General features: G+C 40.9%; 1 protein-coding gene across 1 annotated transcript in view; it reads right to left on the reverse strand.

The window, feature by feature from the left end:
- The window catches only part of enah (ENAH actin regulator), a 165789-nt gene extending 148049 nt beyond the window's left edge, over nucleotides 1-17740 (reverse strand). The window contains 1 exon segment of the mRNA XM_072362611.1: nucleotides 17350-17740. Within this exon segment, the coding sequence (XP_072218712.1) occupies nucleotides 17350-17441 (92 nt within the window). The 5' untranslated portion in view covers nucleotides 17442-17740.
- Between the last annotated feature and the right edge of the window lie 1853 nt (nucleotides 17741-19593).

A 19593-nucleotide genomic window follows, 5' to 3' on the forward strand; every position in this document is an offset into this window, starting at 1 on the left:
GTCAAAGCCTGTCTGCCGTCCATTTCCCCCATGATCTCCAACATAATTAACTCCTCCCTCACCACTGGTACTGTACCCAAAATCACCAAAGACCTCCTCTGTGCAGCTGACTCCGGACTACTTACCATTCTCATCCTCCTCGACCTCAGCGCAGCATTTGATACCATCTCGCACCCTCTGCTTCTGGACCGCCTGGCTGACATTGAAATAACAGGTGCTGCACTCTCCTGGTTCACATCATACCTCACTGACCGCCAACAATTCGTGCAACTAAGGAACCACAAGTCTGGTTGTTTGGGTTTGTCACTGGGTGTGCCCCAGGGGTCAGTCTTAGGTCTCCTTCTTTTCACCATTTACCTCCTCCCCCTGGGCACACTCCTCCGTCACCACAGGGTCCATTTTCATTGCCACGTCGACGACGCACAGGTCTACATTTCCTCTAAACCGACCGCTGCCATCCCTCCTACCTCCCTCTTCAAATTGATGACATCCGGAGCTGGGTGAGCAGGAACTTCCTAAAGCTAAACAGTAATAAAACCGAGGCCCTGCTCATTGGCTCCAAATCGATCATCACCAAATCCCTACACATCCCAGCTCCACCCATCATCGTCAACGGATTCCCTGTACCCTTCTCCCCCCAAGTCAAGAGCCTTGATTTGCTCCCCATATTCAAAACATCACCCAGACTGCCTTCTTCCACCTCCGCAACATCTCCAGACTCCGCCCATCACTGACCCAGTCCAGCACTGAAATCCTGGTCCACTCATTTGTCACATCTTGCATCGACTACTGCAATGCCCTCCTCACCAGAGTCCCCACCAAACTCATCAACAGACCGGATCATCACCTGCACCAAATCATCTGACCACATCACCCCAGTAATCATCCACCTTCACTGGCTCCCTGTACAATACCGCATCGACTACAAAAACCTTCTCCTCACCTAAAAAGCTCTCAACAATCTCATCCCCACTTACCTCCTTCACAAACACACTCCCTCCCGCACCCTCCGCTCATCCTCTTCTTGACTGCTAACCATCCCCACATCACGCCTCAGAACCGTGGGAGCCCGAGCCTTCAACTGCTCAGCATCCAGACTCTGGAACTCTCTCTCCACACACATAAGACAATCAGACTCCATCCAATCATTCAAGTCTCAACTCAAAACTCAACGGTTCAAACTGGCATACTCTCTATAATTGGACCCTGTGCACTTCACTTGTTTTTATGTTGATGTTCTGTTTTAATGTTGTTTCTATCTTTCATGCTTTTATCCTGTATTTATTTATTTATTTGTTGTAAGGTGACTTTGGGTGACTTGAAAGGCGCCTCCTAATAAAATGTATTATGATAATGATTATTAATTATTATTATTATTATTATTATTATTATTATGATGTGGACATGGTTGAGATTCTGCTTTGTCTTCTTCGAGCATCATAAGAGGGAAATTGGATGATGCATCTTACAGCAATAAGAGCCATCATTCCACGGTGCTTTGCATATGATAAGCTCAACTATGCCAGATATCTGACAAACTACTATGCAAAAATGTCTCACCTAGAGACTGATTATTCTGCTGTTCATGCACACATTGGAGAAGGTGGTTTGTCTGTCCAGCTCAGTGGAAATAATCCCAATGGAAATATTCCAGTTGACCAGACAATTGAGGAGACCATAAACAAGGACACCCAGACTGCTGGAGGAACCAAGGGTTTAAGCCTAAAAGCAGGAGTAGTCACCAGACACTATCTCACTTCAGAAAACAGAAGTCAGTATCTGAGGCAACTCAGGAACATGACAGGCAACAAAACTACAGGCTGTTTCAGTCATCACAATCTACAGAAGACCAGAATAGAGAAGGACATGGCTGATGTGAATGCCTTTGTAGAGCTTATGAAAAATAGCTGGGTAAACCCTCTCAGTCCAGATCAGTCTGACATCATCAGTCTTTCCACAGGAATCGCTGTGTCCCCAGACATAGCCAGTGATCTGCTGCAAGCTCACCAAACTGGAGAGGAAGCATATCAGAAGTTCAGAAGTGGACATTTGGAAAAAGAGTCACCAGAAACCAAATTCCACGACAAAATGAAAAAGACAGAATCTGAAGACATTCTCAAGCTTCACAAAAAGAGATAAAGGAAATAAAAAACATAACAAGGAGTTGGTCTAGAAAGCAGACAAAAATCTCTTTGGGCATATGATAACTGTTTCACAAAGTAGAAATCTTCACATTAAAGATGTCCTAGCTCATCCACTTGGTCTAGTGTCTTGGTCACTTTAAAATCCAGACGGCATCCAGAAGTCAGCATCAGCAGTTGAAGATCTAGGAAATCTCTCTGCATGCATCATTGATGGAATGAGCCTTGTTCAGAAACTGAAGACTTTTGGAGAGATTATTGGTTCTGTGCTTTGCATGAAGGAGGAAAGAGTACACAAATAGATGTGGTGTTTTATGTGTACAGGAAAACATAAATCAAGAATGCTGAGTTATGAGCCCCCTCATGCATAAAAATCAAGAAGGAGCAACAATTTTCATGTTTTTGAAACTGTCATATTTCAAGATTGACTTAATATTTGAAAAAGCTGAATCATTTGGTAATGGCTGAATGTCTTGTGACCTGTTTAAAGTTTGAATGGTGTCTCTAGCTGAAAGTATGCTCAACTAGTTACGTTGGAAAGAGGTCAGTTTCCATTCATTTGAATGAGGACAAAAGTTGAATAAAAGTTGAATAGTTTAAAAAGTCTAAAATCTATAAACACCAAAAGTCATAACAATAATTTCCTGAAGGAGCTGAACGTTTTGATACCAAAATGGTTGAAATCGGTTAAAGTATGCAGAACTAGTTAAACATCAAAAAACGTACGGAAGAACTAAGAATAAAGAAAAGAAATAATAAAGGGAAACAGGAAAACAATAGTGAGAATGTCTTAAAGCCTTCTCACAATAAAGAGAAAATTTCTGGGAAATTTTGATATGGGCATGCCCTGCTGCCCATTTCTGCCCTCTTGCTGCTTTGCTTTGGGGTGGTAGTGCTTGTGTTGTGTTCTGTTTAAAGTGGTTCTGGTTCTGTTTGGGGTGCTGTTGTTAATGAACCACACTCCCTGCTTCTAGAGCGTTCCCGGGTTTTTGAACGTTTGAATGATCTCTACGATGAAATGTTGCCAAGCAACAAGCCTTCAAAATCAGCATATCAATCAATTAGCTTAAAAATTAGCATAAAGTTAAAGTTTACTTACTCAAAGACTGTAAATCCCACAATAATGAGGCTACATTATGTTGTGGTCCAAAGCGTCCCCAATCTTTGAACTTTTGAATGATGTCTCTACAGTAAATTTTTGCCGAGCAACAAGCTTCCAAAATCAGCGTCTCACTCGATTAGCATTAAAATATCATCAAGTTAAAGTTCAATTTCTCAGAAACTTTAAATCCCAGCATAATGAGGTTACAATATGTTGTAGTCCAAATCGTCCCGAGTCTTGAAATGCTTGAACGATGTCTGTACGATAAAGTATGGCCGAGCAAAAGGCTTCCGAAATCAGCATGTGTATTCATTAGCATTAAAATTACGATAGAATTAACGTTGAAAATTCTCAAAAATTGTAAATGCCACCCTAATGAGACCTAAGCATGTTGTAGTCCAAACTGTCCCAAGTCTTTAAATGTTTGAACGATGTCTGTACGATAAAGTTTGGCCGAGCAAAACCTCTCCAAAATCAGCATGTCAATCATTAGCATTAAAAGGGTGGCAACACCCATTCCGAAATCCCGCCATTCCGACAACCCGCTATTCCGACATCCCACCATTCTGACATACCACCATTCCGAAATCCCGCCATTCCGAAATCCCGCCATTCCGACATCCCGCTATTCCGACATCCCACCATTCTGACATACCACCATTCCGACATACCACCATTCCGACATGCAAACGTCCCACCATTCCGACATCCCACCATTCCGACATCCCGCTATTCCGACGTTCAAATGTCCCACCATTCCGACAAGGCTTTCCGTATAAGGAAATGTGTGTTACTCAACAGGTGAGTCCCTTCTTTCTGTTCATGCAATTTATATGTTTAACACATGTTTATAGACAAGCGTTATTAAAAACACAAAGTCTCGGCAACTGGAGGAGGAGAAGCAGTCCGCGTGGTTTTCAATCCCACACTCCAATGCCACTTGTTTCAACTTCCGAAAATTTAATCCAGGAAAAAAAGGCTTACAAACATGGACCAAAACGGCTCCATAACACGCACAAGAATCCAAAAGAAACGAAAGTTAACTAAAAGAAAGCAAATAAACAGCATGAAGTGGTCAAAATTGGTTTTACACATGCCTATGTGCGTCTGGCACATGCGTCTTCGGGCTCTCCCACGTTGGTTTGTGGATGAAAGCTGTAATGTCATGTAAAAACAATCTCTACATGACATTTACTCCCAGTGACCAGTTAGGTCCTTAAGATATCAACAGGCTGTATAAAGCCTTGCGCAACGGCTGTGTGTTTGTGCCAAATGCGCAAAGCCCATCCGCGCTTCCCAAAATTGGAGCGAGTACTCATAAATCACGTGAATAACATGAATAAACATTTTTACTGCATTTTGTTGTGTTTTATACGTTCTATGCTGTCATTTCTCTCTTCTCCTATTGGCAAGGCAAGGCAGAGTACTCGCAACTGTGTCCTGTGCAGTAGCCGTGATATCTGTAATTGCAATTATTACTTTTGCATATGATGACAGCGTGCAAAAGACGCATGGGCTCTGTGGAGAGCTCCGCTCCAGCTGGCTGCTGTAACAGCTCACTGACACTGTATTTCTGCTTAATCAGTTTCAGTCTCGCCAGAGTTACATTAATATCTGTATTTTTATATTTGAAATTCAGGGGATTTTGATAATAGATTATTAAAGTTTGTTTGCGAGGCTGTGGCCTCTGCATGTGCAGAGCTTGTGCGCCAAACTTTAGGGCGTATTTGCGCCGGCATATCATTAGTGCAAAATGTTTTGGGTAAAAAATAGGCTATTAAAAGGAACTGTCGGAATGGCGGTATGTTAAAAAAAAAAAAAACATACCGCCATTCCGACCATAGGAGGAAAAAAGTGTCAGAATGGCGGGACGTTTGATAAAAAATTAAGTGTCGCCATTCCGACAATTGGAGACCCATGTCGGAATGGCGAGATGTCGGAATGGCAGCATGTAACCGCATTAAAATTACGACCAGCATAACGAGACGCTAATATGTTGTAGTCCAAAGCGTCCCGTGTGTTTGAACATTTGAACGACGTCTCAACGTTATAGTGCAGCCGAGCAAACGTCCTCCAAAAATCGGCATAATAACGTCATAGCATCAGCTAATAGAGCACAAAAACATAGTGAGTTCATGTCTATGTGATGCAACATTAGCATTTTAGGCTTCTCTGCAAAACGCTAATGATGCTAGTATGTTAGCATTTTAGCATGATGTTAGCAACGGCTGGTTCTGTCTAAGTTGGTTCTGGTTATGTCTGAGGTGGCCCTGGTTATATTGCATTCACTCTTAGGCTCCCTTTGAAATGCATAGGATTTGTGTTGCCATGGTAACAAGCCTCATTTTAATGATTGGACAGAGTTAAATTTCTCAAAAACCATAATAGCCAGCATAATGAGACTGAAATATGTTGTAGTACAACGCGCCATGGGTTGGGTAACATTTTAATGATTTTTCTACAATGACCTGTTGCCTGGCAACAAGCATCCAAAATCAAATTGACACTTTTTTTTTAATTTAAGGTTAGCTATCGCAAAAACCGTAACACCTAGCGTAATGAGGCTTAATAACCATTTAGAACAAAGCGACCCAAGTGTTTGAACGTACGAATGATGTCTCTACGATTAAGTTCGGCCAGGCAATAAGCGTCCAAATTTCTTCGCTTCCTGACATCTACCATTATCATGTTTTGATTGAGATAAGTAAGGCCCATCGAGACACAATGGAGATGCACGTACTGATGTATGCATTGCGTGGGTTGCTAGTTCGGGCCGAATTAACCGATCAATTTTTTTCGTTTTGCACAATTTGTTTTGCACAATTTCGGACCGTTTTGCATAATTGCAATATGGTCATGCCATTTCTTGGCATGCCTATACTAAAAGGAAAAGGGAAACTTTTCTGGATACTAATAAATCGCCTTCTTTTTTCATGTTTTTCCACGTTTTTTCGGCCGTGTTTTTTTTTTCAGGATTTTTTTAAATATATATATATATATATATATATATATATATATATATATATATATATATATACACAGAGCGGGGTCATAATATACATCCGCTGCTTGGCTTCGGGCCATTTAGCACCATGGCAGTATGGGCCTGCCAAAAGGGTTTTTCATACGTTTTTTTTTCTTTTTCCTATTTCTTTTCAGGGAGATTCTAGGTAAATACCCCCAGCAGCTTTATCAAGTAAACATGATTATCCAGGAACACCAGCAGCTTTATCAAGTAAACATGAGCATACTGGGACCCCTGTAACTGGCCTTGATCCAGATCAGATTGCATCGTGATAAGTACTTTACATAGTACATTATCAAAAATCACCAAATCATGAGGCAACCGTCGGACATCCTGGGATTCCAGAAGCCTCATCAAGTAAACATTATGACCCTGGAAGTTCTTGGCCAGTGGTTGTCCTTGATCCAAATCATACTGCAAAGGAGCATTCCCCAGTATCAAAAGTATTAAAAGAAAAATCACCAAATCCTGATTATACTGTTACTGTTATACTGTTGGTATGGTTCCTCAACATCGTAGCAGCAGGAGGCAGCCTCAAGTTTTAGACTGTTATGCAGGACTTAATGAAAAGATAGGAGGAGAATTATACTGGTTAGAGCAGGGATTGGCAACCCACGACTCCGGAGCCACATATGGCACTTTCATCCCTCTGCTGTGGCTACCTGTGGCTTTGAAAAATAAATAACTATTGAATTTGAATTAGTTTTATTCAAGTTCATTAGTTTTTTAAAATTTCATTTGAAATTTGAAGATTATGGCGATCTTGTAACATTTAAATAAAATGTGTTTAATTTTTTGGCTCTCAAAATGTGTCACAACCAACAATATGCATGTGATTTCTTAAGCTTTTCGACCTCGTAGTTCAAAATGTTTTTGTTTTATAAAATTTTGTTTTCCCTGTAGCCATTCGTTGATTTCATGACGGCAACACACTATAGTTTTTTTTTTTTTATACATAGCATAAAGGTAAAAAACATTATATATAGTGTTATCTTCATTTTAGATGTCAAAAGGGTTTTGGGGCTCCCTGTGTTTTCTTTTCTGTTCGAAACGGATCCGAATGACTCTTTTAGTGTTTATGGTTGCCGACCCCTGGGGTAGAGCTTGACCATTTGCTGGCAAGAAAAAAAACAAACAAAGATGCAAGATCTGACACAGCAAATAGTAAGTTTCCATGGGGGCATGAGTACTATAAGGAAGGCAGGAATGGTAAAAGATAACAATAAAATAAAATGATGCAGAGCTAATGCTAATGCTGTCCCTAATTCAGATCAGGAGGCAGAGAGACAGCCCCCACAGTATCAAAAATCACCAGTTCAAAAGGCATTTTTTGAAGATCCTGAGAGTGCTACAGCTTCAGCAACAGCACATTCCTCAGATCACCAAAAGTCACATCAGGATCGGACCACTACTCCCCCTATAGTCAAAACTATACTACAAGACATGACTCCCAGATATTGTAGTACAGGCAGAAAGACATCCAAAGTTTTAGATTGCAGGATTTAACAACAAACTATTAGAAGAATCGTACTGGGTAGAGCTTGAACATTCTACGGTTGATTTGCAGCAAGAAATAAACCAAGCAGATAAGCATGATTAAAAAAAAAAACACAACATAAAGATGTCAAAACCAGTAAAGATAAAAGTTATGATCTGAGATACAGATCCAATATTCACCCACCAGATAGATATACTGATCGAAGACAGTATCCAATTTTGATAAAAAGGGAGCCAGGGACATTATGTGCCATGGCAGACGCTTAACCTTGCAGGGCTGGTTACTAGATTGCCTGATATTCACGAAGTTAGATAAGAGCTTTCGAGGAACTGTGGGCAAACTATTAGCTATGGGAGACATTAAAGCAGTGTGGGCACAGTGTTATGGAGCCTCTTCCATGGATGACATTTTGAGACACAGTAAGAATGATTGGATGTTGAATCACCGAGCAGATGGAACTGAGATTAATGCAAATCGAGCTGCACTGTGGGAAGCACTGTGCGCTCCGTATCCTGCAAGAGTGGACCCGAGAGCATTAAAGGGTGAGCCACTGTTAGATACGGAGAGTCCAGCTGTGTATGTTGCACGTGAATTGACAAAATGGAAACAAGAAACGCAGGAAGAAATTGAAAAATTCCCATTGTTAAAGACATTGTTTAGAGACTCCATTCTAGAGGCTCTGTCCGATCCAGTTCTGGGGAGGCTGGAGGATGTGGTAGGAGTGAGATTAATACCACATGAGGAATTCCGGGAGCATGTGGTGCACGCAAAATACAGACAAGATGAACGGAAAGAGTAGGAGAAGGACAAGGACATCCAAAGAAAACTTGCACAGTTGCAGTTGGGAGAACTGCAAGAGAAGCAAAAGGTAAAAGGTCAGGCCCTCCTGACACTGGGGACCACTGAACAGGTACTTCGACCCTCAACTGTAACAAACCTCGCACCTTACACACCAGATGTCATAACACAACCACCTTACACACAACGTTCAGGGGGACAAGTCCCATATCGACCCCGTCAAGGGTTCAGGAGAGGCACACCAGGAGGACGAAGGTCCATGGGAGCGTTTTGGGCTTGTGGCAAGCTTGGACACTTTGCTGACAGATGTCGTAGAACACCAGGAAACCCGAATGTTTGGCATGATCGTGGCCAGTCCCTGTGGGGTGAAGCAAGGGGTTTTTTAGGGGTGCCCACAGAATCCTAAAGGGAAGGGTCAGTTCCCGGTTGTAATCGTGGGAGCTGATGAAGAACCGATGCTGCAGGTTCTAATTGAGGATGAGTCAACTCCAAGGCTGGTAGACACTGGAGCCACATACACTTCTGTAAGTCAACAATATGCTACACAGCCCCCCATGTCAAACAAATTTGTTGAGACTGAGACCATAGGATTCTCGGGAATTAAGCAGCTAGTACAAATGACTGCCCCAGTGCGTATATCCACAGGAGGAAGTGAAATTAGAATACCAATCGGGGTATCTTGTCAGACTCCCCTTAACTTGCTGGGGAGAGAGGCTTTGTGTAAACTAAAAATTAAGATTTGGTGTTCCCCACAAGGCATAATCGCTTCTAACCCCACCACTTGAACTGTCACTCGAGAACAGGTATGAGCCATTGAGACAATCTACCTCCTCAATGTTATCAAATTTTAGACCTGTTTCCAATCTGCCCTTTCTTTCTAAGGTTTTAGAAAAAGTTGTTTTTATACAAATACAGTCCTTTCTTGAGGATAACTCTGTTCTTGAGAAGTTCCAATCTGGATTTAGGTCTCGTCACAGCACTGAGTCTGCACTGTTAAAGGTAAACAATGATATTGCTCTGTCTGTGGATGCCAAGTGCCCTGTTGCCTTAGTACTGCTTGATCTCACTGCAGCCTTTGACACGGTGGACCATGCAATCATCCTATTACCTCTAAGTAATTATGTTGGCATCCATGGCACTGCATTGAAGTGGTTTACATCTTACTTATCCAGCAGAATCTTCTCCGTTATGGTTGGTGACCTGTCCTCTTCCATTGCTCCTCTCTCCTGTGGAGTCCCACAAGGATCTATTCTTGGCCCTATCCTCTTCTCATTATACACGTTACCACTTGGGTCAATTATAGCCAGGCACAACCTTTTTTTTCACTGTTATGCAGACGATTTACAAATCTATCTGCCAGTGAAGCCAAATAGTAACAGTGCACAATGTTCTTTGTTTGATTGTATTGCTGACATTAAGCAATGGTTGGCCCAAAATTTTCTACATTTAAATGATGACAGAACTGAATGTATTGTGTTTGGGGATACTGTGACGGCTGACTTTAGCACCTTGTCTTCAAAGCTCAGTTCAACCGTCAGAAATCTGGGAGTGACCTTTGACAGTCATCTGAAGTTTGACAAACAAATTAACAATGTTGTCAGGACTAGTTTTTTCCAGTTGCGTCTCCTGGCCAAAGTTAAAATGTTTTTAAGCCGTCATGATCTTGAGAAAGCCATCCATGCCCTAATAAGTTCAAGGTTAGACTACTGCAATGGACTTTATGTCGGCGTCTCCCAGACTTCTCTCAGTCGCCTTCAACTTGTGCAAAATGCTGCTGCCCGTCTTTTAACCAACACTAACAGACGTATGCATATCACTCCTGTTCTTAATTTCCTTCATTGGCTTCCTGTCCTTTATAGAATTGATTTTAAACTTTTACTGTTTGTTTTTAAAGCTCTTAACGGCATCACCCCATCGTATTTATCTGAGCTTTTAACTGTCCGTAATCTTGGTAGAGCTCTGAGGTCAACAAATCAACTTTTGTTGGAAGTGCCCAGGTCAAAATACAAGCACTGGGGTGACCGAGCCTTTTCTGTTGCTGGAATAAGCTCCCCCCCGAGATGCGTCTTATTTCTGACCTGGGCCTCTTTAAATCAAGGCTAAAAACATATTTATTTCAGATGGCTTTTAATACCCAGTAGTATGGTGACACTTTTATATTATCTAATTCAATTTTGCTGTGTTTTATTGCGTTTACTGTTATTTTATTGTTCTGTACTTATTCTTTTCTTTATTTATTATCTGCTGTAAACCACTTTGGTACACCGAAATGGATTGTTGTAAAGGGCTGTATAAATAAATTACATTTACATTTACAAATGCTCTTACCAATCACACTGGTTTAACTCTCTCTGACAAACTTCCAGTGGCAAACGCTCCAGCTACTCCACCCGTTCGTAGGCGGACAAGACGCAGAGGAAGCTACTGTAGCATCAGGGAAGCTACACTCTGACCCGGAGGCCCGCGGTGCTCGCTAGACCAGCGGCTCGAAGGCGGAAAAGTGGCAGAGGAAACCACCCAAGCATCAGGGTGATGGCTAATGCTAATGCGGCTACTGCTAACCCAATGCCTGGAGCTCAGGGAGACTCGACACAGACTAAAATGCATAATAACAACCTTGAGGACACGGACACCATCCTCATCGGGGAAAGTATAACTAAAGACATCCGCACGGCGAAAATGGATAACTACTTTGTTCCTGAGACCTCTGTCAGCCAGCTAATGGAAATGATCCCGGCCATCATTGCTAACCAACCCGCTACAAAGATCATCACCTGTTGGAACTCCTGGAACTCCTGGGAAAACTCCAGCATCACACAACAATATCGGGCCCTATACCAACATTAAACAAAAGAATTGAAAGTTTTAGTAGACTCCTTAGCCTTAACATGTGGTTAACAACAGCTTGTTCTGCCCATAAAGTACACTTTACTGACAATTTTAACATTTTCTGGAACTGTAGTAGCCGCTTTAAATCAGATGGGATCCACCAAAACTAGAGGGGCTCCCAGCTGCTTGATGAAAACATAAGGTATGGGCTCCAGAATCTCACCATCCACAAGCCAAGGTCAGAAGACAAAATAAGGGCAAAAGAATGTACAACAACTGTGATTGCAAGTGAATGTCATCCATTTTCTCTGATACTCTGTTGTGTCTAACTGATGGCCTAGAAAAGTTGTCCTTATGTGATGGCCAACGAGGCCAGTCTTTCAATATGTGTGTGAGGGATAGACCAACAACTCCCAGACTCCTCCAGCATATCTTTTACTCCCCTGTATCATCTGTCTGACATCTCGAAAACCATGCTGTGTCACAAATACCATCTTAATACTAGCTCCCGTTCAAGCAATCTGATTCATGTTAAGATTACCTCCAGACCTACAAAGAAGGCTGTTTGTGAAACCATTAAAACAGCACTACTTTAATAATAATAATAAATCGAATAAATCGTTTTTAATCAATGATTTTATCACATCACATAATCTTGACTTTTTATTCCTAACCGAAACCTGGTCAGATAACAAAAATAATGCAGCTATTGTGATTGAGGATACCCCTCCTAATTTTAATACTTTCAATGTCAGCCGTGATGGGGAAAAAAAGGTGGCGGAGTAGCTGCTCTCTATAGAAACAAATTTCAGTGCAAGCAGGTGCACTTCGGAGGGTTTGTCCAAATAGTCTGTCCAAATACTTGCTACAGATTGTCAACTGCTCGATCTCATCTGGTATTTTCTCACAGGGCCTAAAAACTGCTGTTATTAAACCCCTACTAAAAAAGAGCACTCCAGACCCGTCTGTACTAAATAACTTCAGACCAATATCAAACCTACCATTCATAAGGTCATTGAGAAGGTTGTCTATCAGCAACTTAGTAGCTTCCTGAATAGTAATGATCTGTTTGACATCTTTCAATCTGGATTTCACCCAAACCACAATACTGAGACAGTGTTAATTAAGGTGGTAAATGACATTCGCCTAAACTCTGACACTGGTAATATGTCAGTTTTGGTTTTACTGGATCTAATGCTGCATTTGATACAGAGGAGTTACAGATACTCTTGAGTGTTTATTATCTCCTTTTTATTATTATTATTATCTTATCCTTTTTTGTTGTCCTTGCTATGTTTTATGTGTCTTTGCACATTTTTATCTTTTTATCCTTTCATCCTTTTATTGTGTTATTTATTTTCCTGCTATATAAAGCACACGGAGTTGCATTTGTGTATGAAATGCGCAATACAAATAAAATTGCCTTGCCTTGTCGCTATGTATACTGGCCTTGTGACAGACTAACTTTACAACTTGACAAAATAAGCCTTAAACTTGCAGTACCTGACCATAACGGGTCTCCATTTACCCAGAGTTTAAGGTTCTGGGGTGTTGGCAATACATAATATGTTGCCCCTATCAAAAATATAATACTCCTTTACTCCATACTCTCCCTGCTTAGCCTGAGCCACTGCCTTTGAACCCCTTAACATTTCCTCCTGTCTACGAACCAACAACCAGCTTCATCTCCTCCTTGGAACCTGCTCTCCTCCACAACGGTTTGCCTGGGCAAAGCCCCAAGCCTCCCCGGCCTATTTGAGCATTACTCACAACCTCTGTATGTCTAAGAGTTGCTTCTACTTCCTGAGCTGCCATTATTGGAATCCATTTCCTCCCCTTGGTTGGGTTTGGAACCACCTTACTAACTACCACATCTTTACTCCCAGCTAACAGTAGCTCTGTCCTAACTTCAGTACATTTAAACTCCTCTACTAGACAAGATACTGGGAACTGGAGTATGCCTTTCCCATACATATTATATTAGACACATATATTTGAGAATCTAGGAACACCTAGCCACTTCCTAATGTAAAAGCTACCTAGTCTTTTCATTTTTATGCAACAGATAATGGAATCTCATACACAGACAGTGGCCACATCAACTGAGGAAACAATCCAAACAACAGACACCACACCTTCAACTTTCCTGGAAGCCCTGATTTATCTATTCTATCCAGTCCCTCAGAAACATCTTTCCGAATGTGCACTGCCTGCTCTCCATCATTCATGTCTGCCTGGTACCACCTACCTAAACTCTTTACTGCCTTTTCCCTAACAACTACTACAGGCACAGTAAAATAATCAAACGCTTTGTGGCACTGAACCAAATGCATTTGCTCGATACAGATATATATATATAATATAACATGCAAGTCTTTTTTCTCAATCTTGGCTGTCTGAATCTGATGTCAAATCATCCTAGTGTTCTCTAAACACCCTGCGAAACCTGGAATTCCTGCCTTCTGCACAGTAGTATCTATTAAGATATTCTTTTCTAAATAAGTAGCTGATCTCTGTGCAACTACACTAAAGAAAATCTTACCCTCCACATTTAGGAGAGAGATCATCCGGAACTGACTCATATCTGAGGACTGTTTCTCCTTTGGAACGCCTCCTGCCCTACGCCATGCTCTAGGAATAAACTGTTTCTGCCACACTATTCTTAATTGCCTCCACAAAAACTTTAGGATATCAGGTGCACATTTATAAACCCGGTAGGGGACTCCATTTGGCCCTGGGGCTGACGAAGCCTTTGCATGCCTGAGTACCTCCTCAACCTCTTTCCACCAAGGTGGTCTAACATCCATCTTATGAGATAGCTCATAAGATAGATGTTAGACCACCTTGGTGGCATGTCAGGTGGAAGGCCTACTACTCTACACTGCTCAAGATCTAAATATGTATTTCTTCAATACTCTTCCACCTCTTACTTGGTTGCCTTAAGCTGCCCTTCCTTTTCCTGGCGAAACAACCCTATAACAAACTTGAACGGGTCCCTGTAAAACGCAGTCCTTACATATTCTTTCTTCTTTCTCTTATTCCTGAGATATTCAGCCCTTCTGAGTATTGCTAGGATGCTTCTCAATTCTTCCTGCAAAACGTTAATTCCCTCCCTCTCTTCCTCTGTAGCTCTTTTCCACTGGTTTCTTAAGTTTCTTCTTTCCTTTAACCAATTTCTCCACCTCTCTTTGCCATCTAGACATAACTAAATGTACTCTTTCAACCCTCTTTCTATCTTGCACCCCGAATCTTTCTACACCATAGGAGTAAATTATATCTCCCATCTTCTCTAGCCTATCGCTTGCATCCCCTCCTAACCTACCTAATATTATCGACAAATCTTTATTGACTGCCTCCCATTCTTTGTAGCTATTTTTCCTTGGCCGCTTAACTCTAACTTTCTGCTCCATATTTCTCTCTAACTGGCCTGTTCACCTCAGTATCAGCTGAAGCGAGAAGGGATGCTGACCTTCTCCTCCACCTCCGTAGCTGTGTTATTGATATCCTTCAGACTGTGGTTTTCTACATGCCGCTGGACTTCAGACTTACTCGATTGACTTCTTAAAAACAACTGATCGATGCAGCCCCACTGCCCTTCTTTTACCACACATCTCTTTCTTCCCTGATGCATTGTAAGGCCTCTAACTGACATTACCTTATACCAGCCACAAGGACAAACCTGGAGCTTATTTCCCTCTAGCCTACCACTTTTATTTTTCTCCAGCTACGCTCTCTTTGCTCTGAGAACTATTCTGCCCAGTTCTAGCCCTAGAGAATAGGTCTGTGCCCCTATTCTTCACATCTCCAACTCATAGTCAAGTTGGTTCCGTGTAAGTTGCCATGTAGTCTGCAAGTGAGTCATCTTCTGCCCCTGCTCTTGCTGACCATAGGGGTATTCTCCTTAATTTGCTTGTGGCATATGCTGTTTGTTGAAAAGCTGCTAGGCCTAGCTAGTCAGTCACTGTCACAAAACTAGTGCCTAGCTACTGCTACCATGGATTACTAACCCATGGCAGCACCTTTGGGGTCTTTGCCTCCTGTCAGCTGTCTTTCTAATCCGTCACATGGTCTTTCCTTTGCTGTCAGCTGCCCTATTCACAGCAGTCAATAGCTAGGCTAGATTTGAATTCAAGGTAAACACAAGAACCTTGTAAAATATCGAAATTGATCAACAATCTCTATGGTAGCTTTCCTCTCCGCTGTTTCCTGAGGTAAAAGAGGTGTTGGTAGACTTTTCCAATGCCCAGGACTGTGTTGGAGTCTCAAGACAGTTGCTACTCACCATTAATGTAGAGTGGGGGATGGTTGCACCAACCTGACCTCAGGAAATCCACACCTCTTTTGTTTTGCTGATGTTTAGTCTGAGATTGTGATCGGAGCACTCGCTTTAACTAGTTAGCTAGCACTAACTATTTATGAAATTATAAAGCTACAAAGAAAGAAAAAAAAATCAGCATTTTCCCTTTACCAGTCAGGTATAAAATGTAGGACTATCATTGTAAGTTTGGGCTCTCTGTCGTCAGAAAACAACTAATATATGGTAGTGTATGTAAAACTATGTATGTTTTTTTGCTACTTCCAAGACATAATAATACTGATCAAAGCACACATTTTTCAAATTACAAATTAAGTGTCTCCTACAACTAGGGATGCACCGATACCACATTTTTTAAAACCAAGTACAAGTACTTACCTTTTAGTACTTGCCGATACAGAGTACCAATATGAGTACTAATTAAGGCCATTACAGTTCTTACAGTTAAGCACATTTTATTTTCTTTAGGCATATTCAACCCAAATACAACTGCACTTTGTGCATTTTAGTAATATAAAACTACTCTTCGTGGAACATATTGCTTTAACATTTTAACTTTCACAAACACATTGCAAGAAAATTAAGCTCCTGTCACACTGGTATCAGTTCTGTAGTATCGGAACACTTTAATGCATACTGATTACGAGTACACGCACATGGTATTGGTACCGATACCGGTGCATCCCTACCTACAACTATGATTGGGAACTTCACCATAGCCCAGACCTGTGTTATACAAGAGCCACTTGAGCCAAGTGCTAGTGACGGCTCTTTTCACATGACGCAGGACAACTGTATGCCACCGGTGTATTTTCAGCTTTACTATCTTTGTCAAAATGTCAAAAAGTATTTTGTATGGGAAGGTTTTTTTTTTGCACTATAAAATAAATTACTACCAAAGATAATGTATACCATAAATGATGTATATATTGTATATATTTTATAAAAGCTGTAGGAAAGGTTACGCAAATAATTTTTGCTCAATACTTCAGATTTGCATCCATAGTTTGAAGTGACTAAAAAATAATTAGAATGCTTTTATATTTCTCAATATTTTTCTAAAATTTTGTGAAGTAGCTTTTTCGATTGTTGGAGCACTTTTAATTAAGTTTTCTACTTTTTGTAAGAAAGCCTTCATTTACTGGAAAAAAGAAACATTTCACTGTATACAACACTCTGATATGAAATAACATAATTTGTCCAAAAAGACATCTTAAAATTTTTGCGATAGGTGGGGAAAGAGGGAAAGGTATTTTTTTGTATGTATGTGTTCATATGTATGTGCAGGAAAATCTGTGGTGAGTTTGCTCTCTTCAAAATACACATTCAAATTTGCAAGACTTGAGTTTGCTTTTACATAAACTCCTAAGCTACAAGCAGTAGCTCTGTAAAATATATCTTTACTTTAAAGGGAGTAAAGAACAGGCTCTGGTGTATTGTTTGTTTGCAGATACATTCTATGAATCTTGCTTTGTTGAATTTCCAGTTGTCTTAAACCACTGATGTATGTCATTTTTTTTTTAGACCATTAGCAGTGATGAGCAATAAACAAATCAGCATTTAAGGTTCTTATACAAGGAGCACAACAAAGGAAACACTTTGCTACCGGTGTGGAATGACCCTGTGACAACTGGTACATACCGGTGGATTTCCATTTTGCAGGCCAGTATACATCTCTGATTGAGGATGAAGCTTGAGGCTTTAGACTCTGGACCAGAAGACTGAATCTGCATGGCTCCACAAAGCTTTATAGCTGCTGAAGTTAGCCAGTCTGCCCTTACTTGTTTCTGCTTTTCAACCAGCTCTTCTTTCTTGGGGTCTCGCCCCCCGTTGCTTCCCCTCTTTCACTTGGTAGTCAAAGTATTCTCTATGATTTCTCTGCCTTTATAAGAATCTGCTTTTCTTATCATCTAAATCAGGATACCAACCACCCCCCACACACAGCCTGCTCTCCTCAAAGCCCCTGTATCACTGATTCTTTCCTTATTCTTCCATGCAATGTCAGCGAGTCAGCTAGCAAACAGGCATGAGAGGGAGCCATCAGCCAGCTGTATTTTTCCCATGGCAGAGACACAAGCCAGAAAACGCACACACAATGTTTAGTCCTTGCTTTTCTACACCGTGGCGACAGCAGAGGTATCCAGGCAACAGCATGCACAGACTGCTGTTGAGCTTTCTCTGTATTCCGGTGGAGGATATTGTAGAGAAATCACCATGGTGGTATCGAGCAGCCCAGAACAGCTCAAGTCAGCAGGATCTAAGTAGGGACTGGAAGGAGGTTAATCCATTTCTCCTTCTGCTTTTTGCCCCTTCTCTTTCTCTTATCTTGCTGTCTCAGCTACATCTATCATATATTTGCCTCTCACTTGATCTACCCTCTTTCATCTGCATTCTTCCTTCCTCCTTTCTAGCTCCTCTCTCTGCTTTTATGTTTGTGATATCTCAGTATGCTATGCTCTCTCTATTTCTAATTCATACACCCACCCAATTCCTTTCTCACTCTCTCAAAAATAAACATGGTAAAGAGAGTTGGAAGAAAGAGCAGCATGAATAAGTGATGTTTTGCAACAAGATTAAGTCCAACTGTTTCCAAGATTTTTTAAACACACACTTACTGATAAGAGGCTAGCTCTTACATTCATTGTCTAATATGATGGAACTGTCACCATAAATCTCAAAACCTGCCTTTATCTTGACTGCACTGTTTAATTTCAATTCTCACTATTTCAGTTGTAATCAGTAATGTTATTCATCAGAGCATGGACAAAACAAATTAAAATAATGAATTCTAAACTTAAATGCTACATGGCTATCTGATAAGCATTTAAGTCTTCACTGTACTGATTAATGCTCCATGTTAAATAATAATGAAAAGTGCTGTTACATTTTACTTTATTACATAGAGGCTATTGTAAAGTGGGACCTGCTGTAACAAAGTTGCACTGGTTACTATGCCAACTTTTATGGTCACTTGAAAGCAAGCTAACCAGGATTTTATCTGTTGTATTCAGCATGCAAAGGATTATGAAAAAAATTAGTTGCAATGGCAGATGTCAATACAAGGTTATTACCACTTGAAAAATCTGCATATTGATGCAGACACATTACCATGTCAATCATATTATATACAAAGAACATATTTCCCTCACATGATTAATTAATTGTCACTCACCAATATCACTGAGTCAGTGACTCTAGCATGAATCAGTAAAACAGGTGACATATGGCACAATTACCATTTCGTAGGGGAATTAGGGAACCCTACACTAAAAGGTCCAGATATCACTACATGTAAAACGCAGTATTAGGGTCAAAATTAAGACAATTGAACACTCGGGAGTGGTTACATACTTGTTTTGGGAAGCTATATCCATTCAGAAGCCAGCTACTGATCAGGTCAATGATAAGCCTGCGCTGGTAACTGAGCGAAGAGTTGTCATGTTCCAAGGTTACTGTTTGTTTTTGCACATTGTCTTGTCACTTCCGGTTTTATTTTGTATACTAACTTCCCCTCTCGTTTCAACTTGCCCATCCTTCCGTGTCACGTGTCTGAGTCTCTCCCTTGATTAATCCAAGTATTTCAACCTGAATTCCCTGCATCCTCATGTGTATATAATCTGCGTCTTCCCCTGTCTCGTTGCCAGTGTGTTGTAAGTTATAGTCTGCATTACTAGCCTCCGAAACCCGTATTAGATCCTCTGTGTTCTAGTTTCCGGCCTTGTGAATTTTCCGAGTTTTGAATCTTGTATTCAGTCCTGAAGTCGAGCGTTGCTCCTTCAGTGTTTTGCTTTGTTAATGTTTTTCAGTATCTCTAGTAACCTTGGATAAATTTCCATAGCCTGATTTTGGTTTCCTCCTTTCGGAGAGTTAATTTTGTAATAGTTT

Source organism: Leuresthes tenuis, unplaced genomic scaffold, assembly GCF_036924035.1.
Source record: "Leuresthes tenuis unplaced genomic scaffold, fLeuTen1.0.hap1 SCAF_13, whole genome shotgun sequence".
NCBI classification, from domain to species: domain Eukaryota; kingdom Metazoa; phylum Chordata; class Actinopteri; order Atheriniformes; family Atherinopsidae; genus Leuresthes; species Leuresthes tenuis.